General features: G+C 35.8%; 1 protein-coding gene and 1 non-coding gene across 2 annotated transcripts; one reads left to right on the top strand and one right to left on the bottom strand.

The window, feature by feature from the left end:
• The first annotated feature begins 15,965 nt into the window (after window positions 1-15,965).
• On the top strand, window positions 15,966-17,012 carry LOC147394196 (uncharacterized). The gene has a single exon (XM_086453241.1). It carries the CDS (start codon window positions 15,966-15,968, stop codon window positions 17,010-17,012), a length of 1,047 nt encoding a protein of 348 aa, XP_086309367.1.
• LOC147394197 (small nucleolar RNA R71) lies at window positions 16,374-16,480 on the bottom strand. The gene has a single exon (XR_015181891.1). It is a non-coding gene; the product is annotated as a small nucleolar RNA R71 (small nucleolar RNA).
• Window positions 17,013-19,239: the final 2,227 nt, after the last annotated feature.

The raw sequence follows: 19,239 nt of genomic DNA, 5'->3' as shown, positions 1-19,239 counted from the left end.
ACCACTTAAATGTAGAATCGACCTTCAAGCCAGTCAAACAGAAGCCAAGGAAACTAGCACCACAGTTTAAGGAAGCAGTGAATAAAGAGGTGAGTAGGTTGATCAGGGCTGGATTCATTAAGGATGTAAAGTTCCTAGAATGGATAGTAAACATCGTGGTAGTACCTAAAAATAATGGGAAGGTTAAAGTCTTTATAGACTTCACAAACTTGAATAAGGCTTATCCCAAAAATAGTTTTCCAATGCCAATAATAGATCAATTGGTAGATGCAACTTTCAACTACGAGAGGTTGTCCTTCATGGATAGCTACTCTAGCTATAATCAGATACAACTCAGCCAAAAAGACCAAGAAATGACAGCATTCATCACAGAGCAGGGGCTCTATTGTTATAAAGTAATACCCTTTGGCCTAAAAAATGCGGGGGTTACTTATCAAATGTTAGTAACATAACTTTTCAGAGACCTGTTGGACAGAATAGCGGAAGTGTATATAGACAACCTACTAAGTAAGAGAAAAATGAAGGAAGACCATGTTACAGATTTAGAATAAGTTTTTTCCTAGATAAGGAAAATAGGGATGAAGCTCAACCTAGAGAAGTGTACTTTTGTATTAACTTCAGGAAAATTTCTAGGTTACCCAGTCACAAAAAGAGGAATCGAAGCTAATCCAGATCAGATAAGAGCATTATTAGAAATACATTCCCTAAGGACTCAGAAGCAAGTAGGAAAAGTAGCTACCTTAACTCGTTTTATTGCCAGGTCTTTTGATAAATGCAGACCCTTATACTAATTGTTGCAAAAAATTTTAAGTTTGATTGGATAGAAGAATGTGAACAAACTTTATTAGAATTGAAGAGATACCTCGGTAAACCACCCATACTCTCAAAGCCAGAGATATGAGAAGAGTTAGGATTGTAATTGATCACTTCAGAGCATGCACTCAACTCAGTCTTGGTTAGGATCAGAGCAGCAACAGAGCAACCCATTTATTTTCTGAGCAAAAACCTTCATGGATGTAGAAATACGCTACTCAAGACTCGAGAAAATGAGATTAGCCTTAGTCTACACAGCGCTATGCTTGAAACAATATTTCTAGGCACATCGAGTGTAAGTCATCACAAAATTTTCCTTAAAGCCTGTATTGGGAAAGACAAAAAGGTTTGACAGAATAGCAAATAGCAAAATGGGTAGTGCAACTAACGGAGTTTGGGCTCAAATTCAAACCTAGAATTTTGATAAAAAGCAAAGTAGTAGTCGATTTTTTGGTAGATTTTCTAGTGGAAGAGAAAGTAGATTTACTGATAGAAGAATTAGAACACATGGATAGTGAAAAAAAGTTGCAAAGTGGCCCAGGATAGAAAGCCTATGTGGATGGATTATCCAATTTTGAAGGATCAGGAGTCGGGATAGTGCTGATCACTCTAGATGGGTCAAGAATAGAAAATGTGGTTAGATTGGGGTTCAGAGCATCGAATAACAAGGCAGAGTATGTGGCGATGTTACTTGGCCTCCAATCTTTAACAAGACTGGGGGTAACTGAGGTCACAGTCTATAACGACTCGCAGTTAGTGGTAAATCACATTAATGAGACATTCGAAACCCGAGATCCCAAGATGTAGCTCTACTTAGAGAAGATCAAGTCCTGTTATGCATCATGCAGGAGAGATCAAAATAGAGCATAAACCTCGAGCAGATAACAGGTATGCAAATGTTATAGCCTACATCGCCTCCATGTTGGCTGGACAAGCCAGAAAAGAACTGTTGTTGGGATACCAGGTACGTCTGGCAACAGACAAGCACGGGCTGACTAGCTTGGTAGCAGTTATAAAAGACCAAGGATGGATAAATCCAATCTTAGCCTTCTTGCAGCAGGAGATCTACCCAGTGATCTAAAGGAAGTCAGGCGAGTCAAGAGTCGAGCAGAGAGGTATATTGTCCTAAATGGGATTCTATATAGGAAGTCTATTGGAGGATTGATCAGGGTCTAGAAAGTCATTTCAAGAACCCTAATTATATAGACTTTATCAATAAATTGCATATTAAATCTTCTCATTAGATATAGTTCATGGTTAGTCCATAATAATTCTTGTTTTCAATTTAATTATGCATTTCGGAACTAATTACTATTATTTCGTGTAACAGGAATTATTCGCAAAGTTTCAAAATGAATCTTGAAAATTCAAAACTACCACTGTGATATAGGATCTAAAACAAGACCATTGACCAAAATTCAAGTCAATTGATCAAAACTTTATCGCAGCGCCAGAGTCAACGGCGACGACGCGGTCAACTAAGAAAGTCAAGCCTCGAATTTCGTATTGAAACTTGGTTGCTGGATACCATTCACAATAAATTATTTTTAGTATTTTTTGTAAACACAAACTATCTCCGAAACCCTAATTTTCATAGAAAATCCTAATCTGGTCTCTCTATAAATAGAAGACCAGACCAAGAGTTGAAAAGACTATATTTTAGATAATTAGTTTAATTTTTATTTTATTTCTTTCTGAATTTTATGAAAGTTGTAAGGAGACTCTGTCGATTTCAAGTCAAGCAATAAAGATAATTTCTTTCTTTTATTTCTCTTTTCTCTCCATATTTTCTTTATTTTATTTTTATTTTATTGTTCTTGCGATGACTATTGGCTAAATCTCTAGTAGATCGGTTGAGGAAGTCTTAACAAGATTTATCAGTGTGTTACTGTTCTCTTAATGATTTAATAGTTTTATTGTGATAGTGTAGGTATTTATTATTAGGTTGAATATTAATTATTTTCAAAGTTTTGATGGTCTTTTTCTTTGATAAGTTCAAGAAGAATCATGCTCTACAGAGAATAGTTAATGTTTACCTAATAATCTCGACTTAAATTATTGCATACTTTTTATCTCGTTTATATTTTAACTACTTGATTTTCCGATCCATAAACATTAATTTTATTTAGTAGATCGAGATAAATAGAGAACCATAATTCACTGATAAAACTTGTGAAGGTGGATCCAATTGATTTACACTTCTCTCTCATATTTCTAAGTTTATTTTATTTTAGTAGTTTATTTTAGATAAATCATCTTTTGCAAACTATTTTTAAATCACTTATTAAAATTGAATTGGATTGAAAGTAAAAAAATATTTTGGATTAACGTTGTCTCTGTGGTTCGACCCTTGCTTGCCAATGTTTTCTTTTGTTCATTATTTTATCATCAGCTATACAGTTTGAACAATGATCACTCTTGCGGTGCTTACCCCCAAAAGAAGCAAAATAAGTGTTGAGTGAAATCCACGAGGGGGATTGTAGAAATCATTCAGGGACACGATCTTTGGCCTATGAAGTACTCTTCCAAGGTTATTGTTTGCCCTATCTGTAGAAGGATGTAGCGCTACATGTCAAGCACTGTGATAGTTGCTAGAGATACGAGAAGATAATCCAACAACCAGCAATACAGCTCAATTCCCTTGTCAGCTCGTGACCCTTTGTGTAGTAAGGAATCGATTTAGTAGGTCCATTGCCTAGGTTTCACGGCCGTGTTCTTTCAAAGTGAGGTCATACAGCGCAAGGGGGTCAAATCCACTTGTAAGCCTGTAAAAATGATCGTACACCACACACACGTAACTAGCAAACAAGTAAATGAGGTAACACGAGGTAAAGTCCAAAGGCAACTTTGTTGATATAATATTGATTACACGAGGTAACGCGTTACAAAAGTAATAAGGTGCGTTACAAAGTAATAGATGATCCTATGACATGTGGGACTTCCACGGAGCTGGCCTTGAGGGCTTCAGTCAACATGGGTATAGGCCAGGGATTGGGAAGCACTAGACACCCTTCTTACAAGGTGTATACTTTTCCTTTCCTAGGTTTTCAGAAGGAAACATCAAAAGTGGAGGCCGGTCATACTCTTTTATTACAGAAATGCCACTAAGCTAACAGATATGCCCTAGCACGGGACTGACATGTGCCTCTAAACTAACAAATATGCCCTGACACGGGGGCTGACATGGCTTCATATTGAGCCTTACATATTGTTCCGTAATCTATTCATTTAAGGCGACAAGGGCTCCTTGGGTATCTTCCTCGAGGTCATCTACTTTAGCTCTGAAGGTCACGGATTCTTCTTCCAACGTGTTCTAACGATCGTCTAATTGCGCAATACCATCAACGAGACCATATAGCATGGTTACCTTCTCTTTTAATACATTAATGCGTTCCTTGTTTTTACATGGTGGTGGTGTGTTTGGAGCGGGTTGGTCCGCAGTACTTGCAGCTCCTCGTGCCATTATTCGCATAAACTAATGGAAACTGGGAGAAGAGCTAAGGGATAAAACCAACGTGGTTGAAATACCAACTGTAGCTCTGATACCAACTGTCACGGCCGTATTCTTTCGAAGCGAGGTCGTATGGCGCAAAGGGGTCAAATCCATTTGCAAGCCTGTAAAAATGATCGTACACCACACACACGTAGCTAGCAAACAAGTAAACGAGATAACATGAGATAAATCCCAGAGGCAACGTTGTTGATATAATATTGATTACACGGGGTAACGCGTTACAAAAGTAATAAGGTGTGTTACAAAGCAATATATGATCCTATGACATGCAGGACTTCCACGGAGCTGGATTTGAGGGCTTCAATCAACGTGGGTGTAGACCGGGGATTGGGAAACACTAGACACCCTTCCTACAAGGTATATAATTTTCCTTTCCTAGGTTTTCAGAAGAAAACATCAAAAGTGGAGGCCGGTCATATTCCCTTATTACATAAATGCCACTAAGCTAACAGATATGCCCTGACACGGGGTTGACATGTGCCTCTAAGCTAACAGATATGTCCTGGCATGGGGGCTGACATTGCTTCATATTGAGCCTTACATACTGTTACATGGGTGCTCTCGGGTAGGGTGAGCTTACACCTAACTCTAGGTGACAGAAGTTATGGCCAATCTAACCTTCTTGCTGATAGCGACAGACTATTTCACTAAGTGGACAGATGTACTCCTTATAGTCAGAATTCGACAGCAAGAAGTTTAGAAAGTTTTCTAGGAGAACATTATCTACAAGTTTAGTTTGCCAAGCTCCATAATATCCGATAACAGAATACAATTTACTAGAGAGCAAATCAGAAACTTTTGCAGTGAGCATGGAATAACACAACTGTTTTCCATACTACAGTACCCACAAGGCAATGAGTAAGTCGATGCTACAAATAAAGTATTGATAGACACTTTGAAGAAGAAGTTGGGAGAAGCAAAGGGTAGGTGGACAACAGACTTGTATTGAGTCTTATGGGCTTACAAGATGACCGCTGAAACTTTTACGAGGAAGCTTTCATTTTCCATGGCATACGAAATGGAAGCAGTGATCCCTACAAAGAATAGTTTCCTTACAGTACGATCTAAAGTAGTCCAGACTGTAAACACCCCATTTTTGCATCCACCTAATTAATCAACTCGTCAACCCGATTGCAACGGTTCCCAATGATGGATGATTATTCCAATGCTTTATTTTTTACTAAATATGTTTCAGAAATCCAGATGAGGTATCTCGAACTGACAAAACTGTAGAAACCACGCTACACTAGGAAAATATGACCCTAGAAACATAGAAATCATCATCTTGCAAACAAAAAGAAGTTTTACGATAAAAATCACTAAAAAATAATTAAATTACCAAAATACCCATAATCTTAAAACATCCCTAGAGCCCACGTTACGCTTAGGAAAACCCATTCAAACACATAAAATAACAAATCGAAATCGAGTAAACCATTTTGCCAATTTTCACAGAATTCGATAAAATTACGAAAATGCCCCTCATAAAATTCACGATCATTTTGCATAAATTTTTTTATAAATGACACAAACCAATATTCCCATTGAATTCCTTACGAAAAATTGATTCCAAAACATCCTAGAACATTGAAAAACGACTTAAAACGTAAAAAGTCATCTCCAAGGGTAAAACAATAATTTTATAATTTTAATAATTAAAAATTTTAAAATTAATAAATAAAATATTAAATAATGTAAAGTGAAACATTAATAAAATTAATTTAAAATTTTGAATCAAAAAATCGATCAATCAGGGTTTCAGGCAAAATTGTTGATGGTTGCCAAGATATTTATTCAAGGACCCCTCCATCTGGGGGCCCAAAGAATTAAAGATATAATAAAAGGGATTCTCTAAAAATTAAAGTCAATAAAGTAAGACTAAAGTCAATCTTAAAGTCAATCAAGTAAGATTAAAAGTCAACAAAGAAATACTAAAGTCAATCTCATAAGACTAAAGTCAAAACCCTAATCTAAACTAATCAAGTCAATCTCATATGACTAAAGTCAAAACCCTAATCTAAACTAATCAAGTCAATCTCATAAGACTAAAATCAAAACATTAATCTAAACTAATCAAGTCAATCTCATAAGACTAAAGTCAAAACCCTAAATTAAAATCCTAAAGACTAAGTCAATGTCATAAGACTAAAGTCAAAATCCTAATTAAAAGCCTAAAAGAAACTCTAATTAAATCCTAATTCTTTTAAAAAACTTTATAAATAGGAGCCTCCACACCCTATTTTCGTATCCAAAAATAAACCCTAAGAGAAGTAGGACAAAAAGCTTCCCTAACCTCCCACAAACCCTAATTTTGAAACTCTAACTCCTTACCTAACACCCCTACCTCAACTTTAGCTCAAAAAATACCTAGAAGCCCTTCAAAAATACCTAGAAATCCATAAACAAATCCAAAGAATTCAAATCTAAGAAAGAGATACTTTGCCTCGGAGCTCAGAGATAAGATCCGGAGATAAAACAAAGCAAGGAATACTACACAATGAGCTATTCTATCAGATCTGAGGGAACAAAATCGTTGCGTTCGAAAAAGATGAGTATTTTTATTTTGTTATTATTATTTAGGTCTTGTTAGCAATGTAGGTTTATTTGAAAATTAGTAGAGATCGGCGTTTGCCGAGCAGAGTTGGTGCCTGACACCTTCTAACCCCGTAACGTGATCCCCGGACCCGTATTTTTCTTTCGTAAATTAGTTTATTTGCCTTTTAAAGTCAAAGTTCAGTTCCTAGACCGTAATAAGTAGGTGGCGAATCCCAAACCTCAAAGGTCAAAAGTGGATTCGCGCACCCCGCGGATCGAGGGCACTTTCACAGACTAGTAAAAATGACCAACAGATGGTTGTAGAACTAGACCTACTGGAAGAAAAATGAGACGCGACACTAGTCAGATTAGAACATTATCACAATAAACTACAAATCTACTTTAATAAGAAGGTCCCCCCACAGTTTCACGAAAGAGACTTAGTGCTACAACGGATATTCCAGAATACGAAAAAATATAACAGTGGCAAGTTGGGTGCAAATTGGGAAGGGCCATATAGAGTATCAAGAATAGGCCAAAGGGGAGCCTACCATTTAATAAAAATGTCTGGTCAGGAGCTGCCTAGACCGTGGAATGCATGTAACTTGAAAATGTATTATTAATAAGTATTTTGCCTTCATTTTTCTAAATTTTTACGCAAGAATTAGTAGGGAAGAGATATCCAACCAATATCCGGGCCTATGTGGGTCTTCTCTGCTTTCATTTGCAGAATAAAAAGCTAGTCAGAACCAAACTCTGACACGAGTAACAAAATCACTATGTGGATCCAGCTAGGATCCGAGCCTACGTAGGTTTTCTTTACTTTTATTGGTAGGGTAAGAAGTTGGTCGGGATCTTACTCTGTCATGAGTTCTAAGAGCACAAATATGGGATTTGGTCGGGATCTGGGCCTACGTGGGTCTTCTCTACCTTCATTGGCAGAGTAAGAATTTGGTCGGGACCAACTTTAATATGAGTAACAAAAACACTATGTGGATCCAACCGAGATCCGAATGTATGTGAGTCTTTTCTGCCCTCGTTGGCAGTGTAAGAAACTGGTTGGAGTCCTGCTCTATCATGCGTTCACTAGCAATAAATTTAACTGAATGACAAAGCTGAAAGTTAAAATAGAGTTAAAGCTTTCTTCAAGGACAGTAACTCGAATAGTCGTTCATATAGTTAGCCTAATAAAAGGTTCCACCTAAAGTAACACTTACTTCAGGTAGAACCTAGAGGGAAAAATGTGGTAAAAGTGAGCTGATTGTTAAAGCAGAGAGTAAAAGTAAGCTGATTGTTAAAGTAAAAAGTAAAAGAAAGTTGATTGTTAAAACATAATAGCAATTTAAACACACATGTAGTATGTAAGGGGTAGTGCGAATAGCGTATGAGCAATCTAACCAGCATAAATAGAGCAGTAATGAAATGAGAAGGGCGTAATATTGAAATGCGCCAAGTTAGAAAATAGGTTTGCAGGACGAGTGTGTAGCATGAAGTGGTAAAGAAAAGGTAAAGTTGCAGATGTGATAACAAATGTATAAATGCAAAAAAAATCACTAATAGCAAAAAGAAAGTACAAATAATAGATCCCAAAGTTAGGATAGTACAAAGTACAGTAACATAATAACTGATAACAGATCATCATTCAGGAAAGGAAAGCTGGCTAGTCAATGGAGAAGTCTGGGTAATAATAGCGGGAGGATCAGCCTTGGTAGTAGGAGCAGCAGGAAGATCGACTTCAGTAGCAGGGCTTGAGAGGTCAGCGATTTCACCCTGGTTCACGTCAGGAACGGATGGTTGGTCAGAAGGGTGAGTAGGGGACAAATCGTTGAACTGAGCTGAAGAATCCGTTGTCAGGGCTGGATTCAATTCCAAGGTAACACCAGCCTCTAGAAGGTCGCTAGGAGTTCGATGAAGGATATCAATGAGGTTTCCTTTCTCATCCAGCTGGAAAGGGGGAATAATCCTAAGCATCCAGTCCAGCGTACATACTTGACAGGAGATATTAGAAGAGTATCATCCATGTCCTCTTCATCGTCTCCTTTTTTCTCATCCTCATCATACTGAAGTCGAACAGCCTCAAAGCCTTCGTGGTAAGCTTTTGTAGAAGCCTCATTGACCAACCGAAAGTATTGGGCCTGTAGTTTCCCCAATAACTTCCTGGTCTCAGCCTAATCATTTTTAGCATGATCCGTCCTGACCGAATCAACACTTGCTCTCAAATAACCTAGTTCGAGCTCTTGCTACTGCACCTTCTCTCGAAGCTCCACTAGCTCTACGTCTCTTTGTTGCACTCTCTCTTTGTAACTGACCAGCTCTAGTTGAATAATACCTTGGAAGCCTGTTAGTTTTCTATTAGAGGCCTCCAAGGCTAGGTTGGCCTTGGAAAATTGGGACAGAGTAGCCTCCATATCCTCTTTAGCTTTATCGAAAAATTGGTTAGAAAAAGCCAGCTCAGCTTGGAGTGCAGTTATTTTCTCTTCCTACTCTTTGGCCAGGATAACTGCCTGGTTCTCAACCTCACTCCACTTCAAGAATGTCAGGGTCCCATCCAGGCGAAAGCACACCAGAAGAGTCTTTCGTAGTAAAGGACCCTCATGCTCAGACTCCTCTGAAGGGGAAGAACTCCTCAAGCTTTTCTTGATTAGCCAACACTTTTCCATGGTTGTAGGTTAGGGGCAGGGCTGTCCTCCCTAACGGTGGCAAAACTCTGTCTTGCCTACATCTGAATCTCTACGGGAAGCTCTACAGAGACATCAACAACATTAGTAGTAGCATCAGTAGTAGCCGCAACAGAAACAGAAGCAGAGGTAGAAGTAGGGGCAGTAGGCTCTCCAAGCACTACAACAAATTGACCAGCCTTTCTAGAAAAGTTAGAACCTCGAGAAGTCTGACTTCTCTTTTTCTTCCACCTCTTGGCTGGGACAATGGGAAGAACAACCCTAATGGCAAGGAAATATGAGAACGGAAACTCCAAGAAGTTGATATCCATCACATTGGAGGACCCTGACAGAATCCCAGAAGGGGGGGTCAGAAGCAAAATGGATCAAACATTTCAGACCCTGCCCGCCCGAGGTAAAGGAAGTCAGATCAGTGGGATCATGTCGTCTTGGAGGTGACCAATGGGGGGGTAGAGGTAAGAGGGAATGGACCTAGATCTTCCATGGTCCTCCCAGTTTGGCCAGAGAAAACTCTTCATGTAGGTGGCTGAGGATCGTCAACAATGAGATCTTCCACTACCATCCCTTCTACAACCCTAGTTTGGGGGTCCATTGTCACGAGTCTCCAATTTTTGGACGCTCTGCGTTGTTCCTTCTTAGCCTCCACAACCACAAGAGTAGAAGAATCTGTGAAAAGAACAAAGAAATGGTTAAAAACAAGGCAAACTCTGAACATAACTAGAACGAAGACATTGCCAACTTGAATTCTAACTTGAAAGGCTCAATTTGGGAAGGAACGAGAGTGGTTGTATGAACGAGAAAATTTTTGACTTTTGCATGCCAACGCATAGAATCTAAGAGTGAAATGGATTCAAGCAAAACATTGACTTCACTTATTGAGCCATCTATGTTGAAATTTTGGCCAAAGTGGGCCAAACATCTTTCTTGGGGATCAAAATGCCCTAAATCTTAACACATTCGATTGACTAACGCATCTATCATGTTCACTTCCTCCATATCATCATTAACATCAATTCCTTGAAAATTATGGAAGACGTTCAATTTGACTTTTATATCCCAAAATGCTAAAGTCATAATCTCGTTTCTACAACGAATAACTGTATCAAAAGTTGCTAAGAATGGACATCTTAAGATGATAGGAACATGACTATGCAGATTAATAATTGGTTATATGATTAAGAAAATAAAGTCAATCGAGAAATATAAATGTTTGACTTTTACTATCACATCCTCAATTATACCCTTGGGAACCTTAATAGACCTATTGACTAAACTTAATGTGATATCGATTTCAAAACCCTCAAACCCAACTGTTTATAAACCAAGTAAGGTAAAATGTTCACACTTGCCCTTAAGTCTAAGAGATATTTTTCAACAACTTGATTTCCAATATAAATGAAAATTGTCAAACATTTAGGATATTTAAATTTTGGTGCAACCGTTTGTTGGATAAGAGACGAAGTTTGGACTACCATGATGACTTCTCGAGGAAATGATGTTTTCTTCTTAGTTGTGGTCAAATCTTTAAGGAATTTGGCATGAAAAGGTATTTGCTTAATGACATCTAAGAATGGGATATTAATATGCACATTTTTAAAAAACTTTAAGAACACTCTCGAATTACTTATTTTTCTTATTATTTCTAAGGTAACGGGAAAATGAAATTTTTGGAATTGGTGTAACAATGGAAAGATTTTTAAAAAAAAATTCTTCTCTTTAAGAGATTCTATGACTTTTTCTACTATAACTTTGCCCTTCTTTGGGACATTATATTCCTTGTTAGTAGGTTGAACCTTGTTATCCACTTTTTTTCCTAACCTCAAGGTGTGGATAACTTGGACGGAGTCTTGTGAATATTTAGAATGGCTTTCTACTTAGTATTGACCCTTTGGTCCGTTGGGAACCATAGGTTGGCTTCTAGGGTTAGGAACAGTTTGACTGGGAAATTAACTTTTCTCTCTCCCTTCGAGGGAAATAACTAACTGACCCTACTGGATTTCCATCTTAGCTATGGACTGAGTAGTGACCTGATTAATTTGGGTTTGGTTTTGATTGATTTGCTATTGAATTTAAATGAGTTGTTATTGTTATTTCACCAATTCTACCATCATAAATTGTAAGGATGACTGTTGTTGTCTAAGTGAATTATAGTTGGGCATAGAATCTAGGATTATAGCTCTACATTCAATAGATTATTGAGATTGATAAGGTACTTGTGGAACAATGGCTTGGTTCATGGAAAGACTGTCTTACTTTAGATAGTTCCTATTGTCAGTACGAAAAATTAGGATGGAACTTATCATCTGGATGATACGTTTGACTATAAGAATTCAGAGTTGTCTTCCTAAAAACATTGTAACCATTAACAATATTGGCTTGTTCAGCCTTAATGTATGGTAAGTTGGGACAACACTCAATTAAATAGTCATTATCGTCACACAAAACACATAAAGGAGCTGGCTCGACTAACATTTACGAAACTGAACGAGAATCAAGGTGAAGATTAAATACTGAGATGGAAAAAACATTTAGCTTTTTTGTGAGACTATTCATACCACACACTAGATTGAACATAATATTCTTGAGATCATGATTTACCTTCATCTCATACATCCCTGACTTCTTAACGGGGTCATGTCTATCAAACTCTCTGTTATTAATACTCCAATTTTGAGCACTATTGGCTAACTCAACGAAAAAATTATACGCTTGGTTGAGAGTCTAGTTCATAAATTGGCTTTTATGCATAGATTCAACTAAGGTACGTTGATTCATGGTTAATCCTTGATAGAAGCATTGCACCAATTGTATTTTGTCAATGCCATGATGTGAGTATTTGACTAATAAATCATTGAATCTCTACCAAGTTTGGGAGAATTCTTTATTTGGACACCTTCTAAAATTCCTAATTGTGTTTTTCATTCTCTCAATTTTTACTACGGGATAAAATTTGATTATGAATTTCTTGGATAAACATCTCATGAAGTTATGAAATTAGGCGCTAAGGAGTTCAATCATGCAATTGCGTGGTCCTCAAAGGATAATGAGAACAATATAAGCTTGACATTTTCATCATCTAGATTCTGATTTCTAAAAGTTTGACATAAGGTCAAGAATCGATTAAGGTGGGTGTAGGGTTGTTTTCATTTTAAACTGTGAAATTTATGTTGGTTGCCCTACTTTCAAATTGAGGGACATTGTTTAATGGTAACATAATGCATGTAGGTAGGGTAGAGAAAATGAGAACGAAGACTTCATTGAGAGTTTGCTCTCGATCACCCATCATATTCAATGAAGATTTCCTACGAATTCTACTGATAGTACGTTCGATCTTAGGATCAAATGGTTCTAATACATCACTTCGTAAACATCTACTACACATGCAAATCACAAAGTCTATCAAACAATCACGAAAGAAAAGACTGGACCTAGATAGGTTGCTTAACTCTAGACAATTCCTTATCAGGTAGAAATGACGCAACTAGCCTTCCGACTCGGTTCTATGAAATTAAGTTCGGATTTCCTGATAGAAGGTGACACGCAATGCATAAGCAATGACACTCTTAAGTCGTCTTATTTCTAAAATAGACCGTGTATATCCCTTCAAAGGGTAAAATCTTACTAGATACCAAAGATGATCGACAAGCACAATCGGCACAAGTTGAAGTAGATTTCTTCTATTGAACTTGTAGGCCTTATATCTAATTGATTTTAATTAATTTGATTGGATGACTAATGTAATTAATTATCCTAATTAGAGTAAGGTATTAGTAATGACTTTCAATCTTTATCTTATGGAGTCATCCCTAGGAGAGAGGTGCTCTTTATTAACTAATTAACTAATTGAAGTGTGTACAAATTAAAAAGTAACAAACAAAGGCAATGAGTAACCCACTAGAAAAAGGAAGGCATGGGTGAATCGAAATTATCTCCCATGCTTGACGGGGGAAAACGAGTTAAGTCGACTTATGCCACCAACTCCGATTTTGGTATGTGAACGTAAGGAGCTATGACAATGTTGTCCAACCGTCGTTCTTCCCTAATCTATTACAATCTAAGCCTTCTTAGATAATTATTTAACTAATGTAATTTTACAAATTACCTAATACAAATGTATCTAAAATAGGAAAATAAACTTAACTAAAAATACATTAAAAACATAGAAAGGCAGAAAGGTGGAATGAGTTTTGGATCTAATGGATAAAACTTGAGATATTTTGTTTTTTCAAAAGAAAATTTTGTTCCAACCTCAAAAGAGAACATAATGTTAGATATTACATTGAATAGAAAAAATAAAAATAGAAACTAAATCTACTGTTACAATCCAAAGGACAGAATAAAACAAGTGTTGAAATCAAGACTTCCAGGTCTCTGGATTCATTACGCTACAATGATAGTGACAACATCACACTGAAATTTGGGGATCTATGTCCACAATTTTCACACAGGTCTTAAGTGTTCTTTCCGATTGTAATGAAGTCAATTTTTTTTTATTTCTTGATTTTTTGAGAAAAATTATCAACAGAAAACATAAATAGAAATAATGAAGAAAAATGATAAAAATAACTTTGTAGACACCTCATTTTTACACTCACCTGATTAACCAATTCGTCAAATCGATTGCGATGGTTCCCAATGATGGTAGAATATTCTATAGTTTTTATTTGTTGTTAGATGTGTTTTCAAAATTTGGATGAGATATTTCAAGCAAGTAAACTTTATAAACTATACTACGCTAGGAAAATATGACTAAAAATATAGAAATCATCATTTTGAGATAAAAAAGTCTTACAAGAAAAATCATAAAAAATGATCAAATTACTAAAATAGCCCTGACATCATCAGAACATCCTTATAGCTTACATTACACTAAGGAAAACCCTTTTAAATGCATGAAACAATAAATTAAAATCAAATAAACTATTATGTTAATTTTCACAAAATTCGACAAAATTATGAAAACGCTTGATAAGTCGGTTTGTAACTACTTATACTATGTAATTTTACTTGACATTTTGCTAATTTGAGAGTGATTTTATTTAGTAATCGTTCTTTTTTATTATTTTAGGTAATAAATGGTCAAGAATACGAAAAGGAAGCAATTCGGGGTGAAATCGGAAGAAAAGATGAGGTTTCGAAGAATGGAGTACAAGAGGCAGAGGCCGCCGCAGCAGTGGATACATGTCCGCCGCGGCGCTCGTATTTAAATCAACAAAGGCCCCAAGACAAAAGTTAGCCGCCACAACGGTGGGTACATTCCTGCCGCGGCGCGATCCCGTTTTCTACACTTTGTCTCGTGTTGTTATTATATCGTTTAGATCCGATTTAAAGGGGATTGAACCCTAATTGTATTCAAAACGTATGGAGGCTATAAGTAGTTGATTTTTTTGGGTTTAGAAATCTTGGAGGCTAGAGAAGAAGAGGGAGATGAGATCAAGTGATTGCTACGGCAATCTCGAATTTTACTGGTTTATTCTTCCTTTCTTCTATGTTTAACTTCAAGATGTTTGTTTCGTATTTCGTTATGAACTAAATTTCATTTCTAGGGTTGAGATGTAACTCAGATACAATTTCGTAGTTTTTTTATTCAAATTTAATTCCTTGTTTTGCAATTACTTATTTGTGTGTCTATTTTGAGTTTAATGCTATCAAATCTGAAGGCCAAAGTTTTGATTGATTTATTGATCTAGGTTTATAATGAGAATTAGAATCTATGTTATATCAATAAAATAGATCACGTTAGAATGAATGAACGGTAGAGGTACTTTAGCATGTTTTAAGAGGTTAGTAATTCAATTTACAATAATTCCATAGATTTTATGACTCTTTGGTATTTAAATTCACATAGAGATGTGCTGAGTTAATATTTTAAGGAGTAATCTAGTGTATTTCGAGAGAAAACACTAGTTGGTTTAGGGAATTAAACCTCCAAATAAGGCAAAGCAGGTATTACTTTGAATAATCAATTACGTAGGAGTATTTGTAGTGAAGTCGAAAGCCCTAGGTTTTTAATTCATAAGAATCCATTCTTTCTTGTTTCATTGTTATTTTAATTTGTAATTCTATAATTCTCGATTCATCAAATAGTAATTTAGGTGATTATTTTTTGTACTTAGTAACTTAATCCTCGTGGGAACGATATCTTATTACTTGAAACGATTAGTGCACTTGCTAGCATAAATCATATGAATCAAGTTTTTGGCGCCGCTGCCGGGGATTAAAGATTACTAATATTAATACCAATTGCTTTTATTACTAATTTGATTTTTATTCTTACTTTATTCATTTTTCTCTTTTTAGGTTTTTCCTAGTGTATGAGACGAACAAGTAGTTTGGATTTAGTGTCAATCGACCTTGATATCAATAAGACACTTAGAAGGCTAAATAGGGAGCGCAAACAAAGAGCTAAACAATGAGTTTTAGCAATGGCGGAAGAAGAGAATAATGGTGGTGGTGGAAATGCAATCCCAAATAGAGCACTAAAGGATTACTCTATTCCTAATGTGGGTGTCTCTAGCATTCGAATGCCACCTATTCAAGCAAACAATTTTGAGATCAAGCCTGCCATCATTCAGATGATACAATCTTTGGTTCAGTTTAGGGGGTTGGCTAATGATGATCCAAATCTGCATATTGCAAATTTCTTGAAAATTTGTGATACATTCAAGCACAATGGGGTGACTGATGATGCCATAAGACTGCATTTGTTTCCGTTCTCATTGAACAACAAGGCTAAGGCATGGTTGACCTCGCTACCTTCAGGAACCGTTACTACATGGGATAGACTGGTTAATGCCTTTCTGACTAAGTATTTTCTACCAGCGAAATCTGCGAAGATGAGGAACGATATAACCAATTTTCTGCAGCAAGATCAAGAATCTCTCTATGAAGCTTGGGAGAGGTTTAAAGATCTTTTAAGAAAGTGCCCGCACCATGGACTACCGTTATGGATGCAAGTGCAAACGTTTTATAACGGTTTGCTCTCAAACACTCAAACCATGGTGGATGCAGCAAGTGGAGGAGCATTCTTTAACAAGACACCGGAGGAAGGATATGAACTTATTGAAGTCATGGCTAGTAACAACTTCCTGAAATCTGATAGGAATGCACAGAAAAGGACAGCAGGAGTTCATGACATTGATGCTTTTACTAATTTGGCTGTTCAAGTTGCTATTTTAAATAATAATTTTAAAAAAATGAATGTTGCTGCAATTTCTAATGTAGTTTGTGATAATTGTATAGGGAATCATCCTACTTTGGAGTATCAAGGCCCATATGAAGTAAATTCTTCTGAACAAGTGAATTATGTGGCCAACAATCAAAGACAATATAATCCTAACTCCAATTACTACAATCAAGGGTGGAGGAATCATCCTAACTTCTCATGGAGCAACAATGCGAATATGCAAAAATCGCCTTCTTTTTTTCAATCTCAAGAGAAGAAACCAACCATGGAAGAGGTCTTCACCTAATTTATGCAAAAGACCAATGCATTCATTGATGATACCCAAACCAATTTTAGAAATCAAGGTGCAAGTATTCGCAACCTTGAACATCAAGTTAGGGAGATTTCCAAGCTATTGACGAAAAGAGCTCAAGGAGCACTCCCAAGTAATACTGAGAAGAATCCTAAGGAGCATATGAAAGCTATAACTCTTAGAAGTGGGAAAGGGTTAGAACAATCAAAGGGGGGTAGCAAGCAAGCAAATGAGGATGAAACTGCTCTTCCTAAAGATCAAGATGCTACCGCTCATCAATTCTATTTTCAAAATAACAAATAAAATACCGAGCTTCAATACCTTATAAAATATTTTAAAATAAAATATAAGTCATTCTAGAAAATAAATAACTCTTTTCATCAATCTTCAAATATTTAACTTTAAAACATTGTTCTTAAAATTTTCAATAAATAATTCTTAATCATAAAATAAATATGTTAGAAATATAGCTACAATCGCTATTGAAAATAGTTAATCGGATAAAATTTAGATTTTATAAATTAAAATAAAACAGATTTTATAATTAAGTACAAACAATGGTAGTGTCTTTATTTAGAGCATTGAGAATCACAAATGGATACCATCCTAGTCAGAATTACAAATTATGTTTCTCACTTAATTGATGTGGAACCCCACTATTAATTCCTAATTTTGTAATCGGTCACTACATTTATCATGATTGGGTAACTATTTATTCTGCTCAGGTTGACCGTTGATTATGACCATAAGAAGAAGGTTTTCTTCATGATTGTCAAAACATTAAACTACTAGTAGAAAGTTAATAACCATTGACTCGTCATTTTTATTTAAGCCTATCAAACGAACATATGGTTTCCTAAGATATCTCTATACTTTTCACAACCACCGTTACATCACATAGTTTACCGGTAAAGATAGAAAGGAACGTCCTGAATCTTAGTTGTGATGCTACTCCTCTATGCATCCCATATTACATAAGAGTTTACCATCGCAATTATTCATCCTAAGATAGTATATTACTCCGAATGTGATATGATAAACTGTCCCTTATGACTTTTGCAAACTTTTTAATAGATCTCAAAATATCTACATATAAATATCTTTTATTTTGAAAATAAAATAAAATGAAATATACAAATATGTGGAAGGGGTATCCGATTTCTTACCATGCTGCTCCAATCCGTTACCGCCTCCCGATAATAGAATTATAAATAATTATGCAACCATCGCCTCATGATAACATAAAGTAAATATTAACTCCTAGATATCCATTTTCCACCAAACGCAAATAATGAGAATCCATACTCTTGTTTAAATAAATCAAGACGTCGCATCTACAATGCGATTCTTACAAATTTAAATAATTCATACCATTTTCTTTTTCAACTCCACCAAATCTTTGTATATTCTTTGAAGAAGAAAAATTAATTTTTTTTCAATAAAATTCAAATATCAAAATTTATTTAAAAAAGTATTTTAAGAAAATGATAAAAAAAAATGGACGCAGATAGGTTATGTAGATAATTTGAGGTAAAATCATCGACGATTGGTTAAAACTATGAAAATTTGACTAAGTGTCGAAAAGTGATTTTTCAAATTGAAAATGAGTTTTTGGATATTGAAGTCTTAAATAAGAGATTTAACATAACATAATTTTTAAATCTTAGTTCAACAGAAATTCCAACAAGACGAGAATTGAAAATCTAACAAAAATATCAAAAATTATGTTTTGTTCTTGAACCCAAAAATTAGATTTTTATTTGTTGAGATTTAAAATTTTAAACCATTCTCATTACTTCCAAATAAGGGTTAATCCTTTATTTTCGTTAGATAATTTAAAGTAAATGAAAAATTCAAAGTAAATATGACATTTATGTAAGTATTTTTACTGAAACTAAGATGCTGAAAAATGTACAAACTGGTGGGGAAAACAGTGTTGGAAAAAACTAAACTAGAGCTTTTTAAATAAGGTTGGGCAACTAAGGTAGTTCGATAGACCAAACTCAATAGTTGTTGGGGTGATAAGTCGATTTATCGAGGTAGATAGTCAATCAACCGAGCACGTTGGGTTGATCGAACCCAACGTTTCTCACCCTCTAGTTGTTCGTGGGGAGAATGATTGGTCGATCAAGCAGAATGGATTTTGTTATCTCCTTTGACGATTTGTTCCCAAATTCGTCCAAGCTCTTTAAAATAGTTTCCAAATCGATTCAACACGAAA

This window comes from Akebia trifoliata, chromosome 9, assembly GCF_017979445.1.
Source record: "Akebia trifoliata isolate Shusen 1 chromosome 9, ASM1797944v1, whole genome shotgun sequence".
In the NCBI taxonomy this organism is placed as follows: domain Eukaryota; kingdom Viridiplantae; phylum Streptophyta; class Magnoliopsida; order Ranunculales; family Lardizabalaceae; genus Akebia; species Akebia trifoliata.
This window is presented reverse-complemented; position numbering and strand designations above follow the sequence as displayed.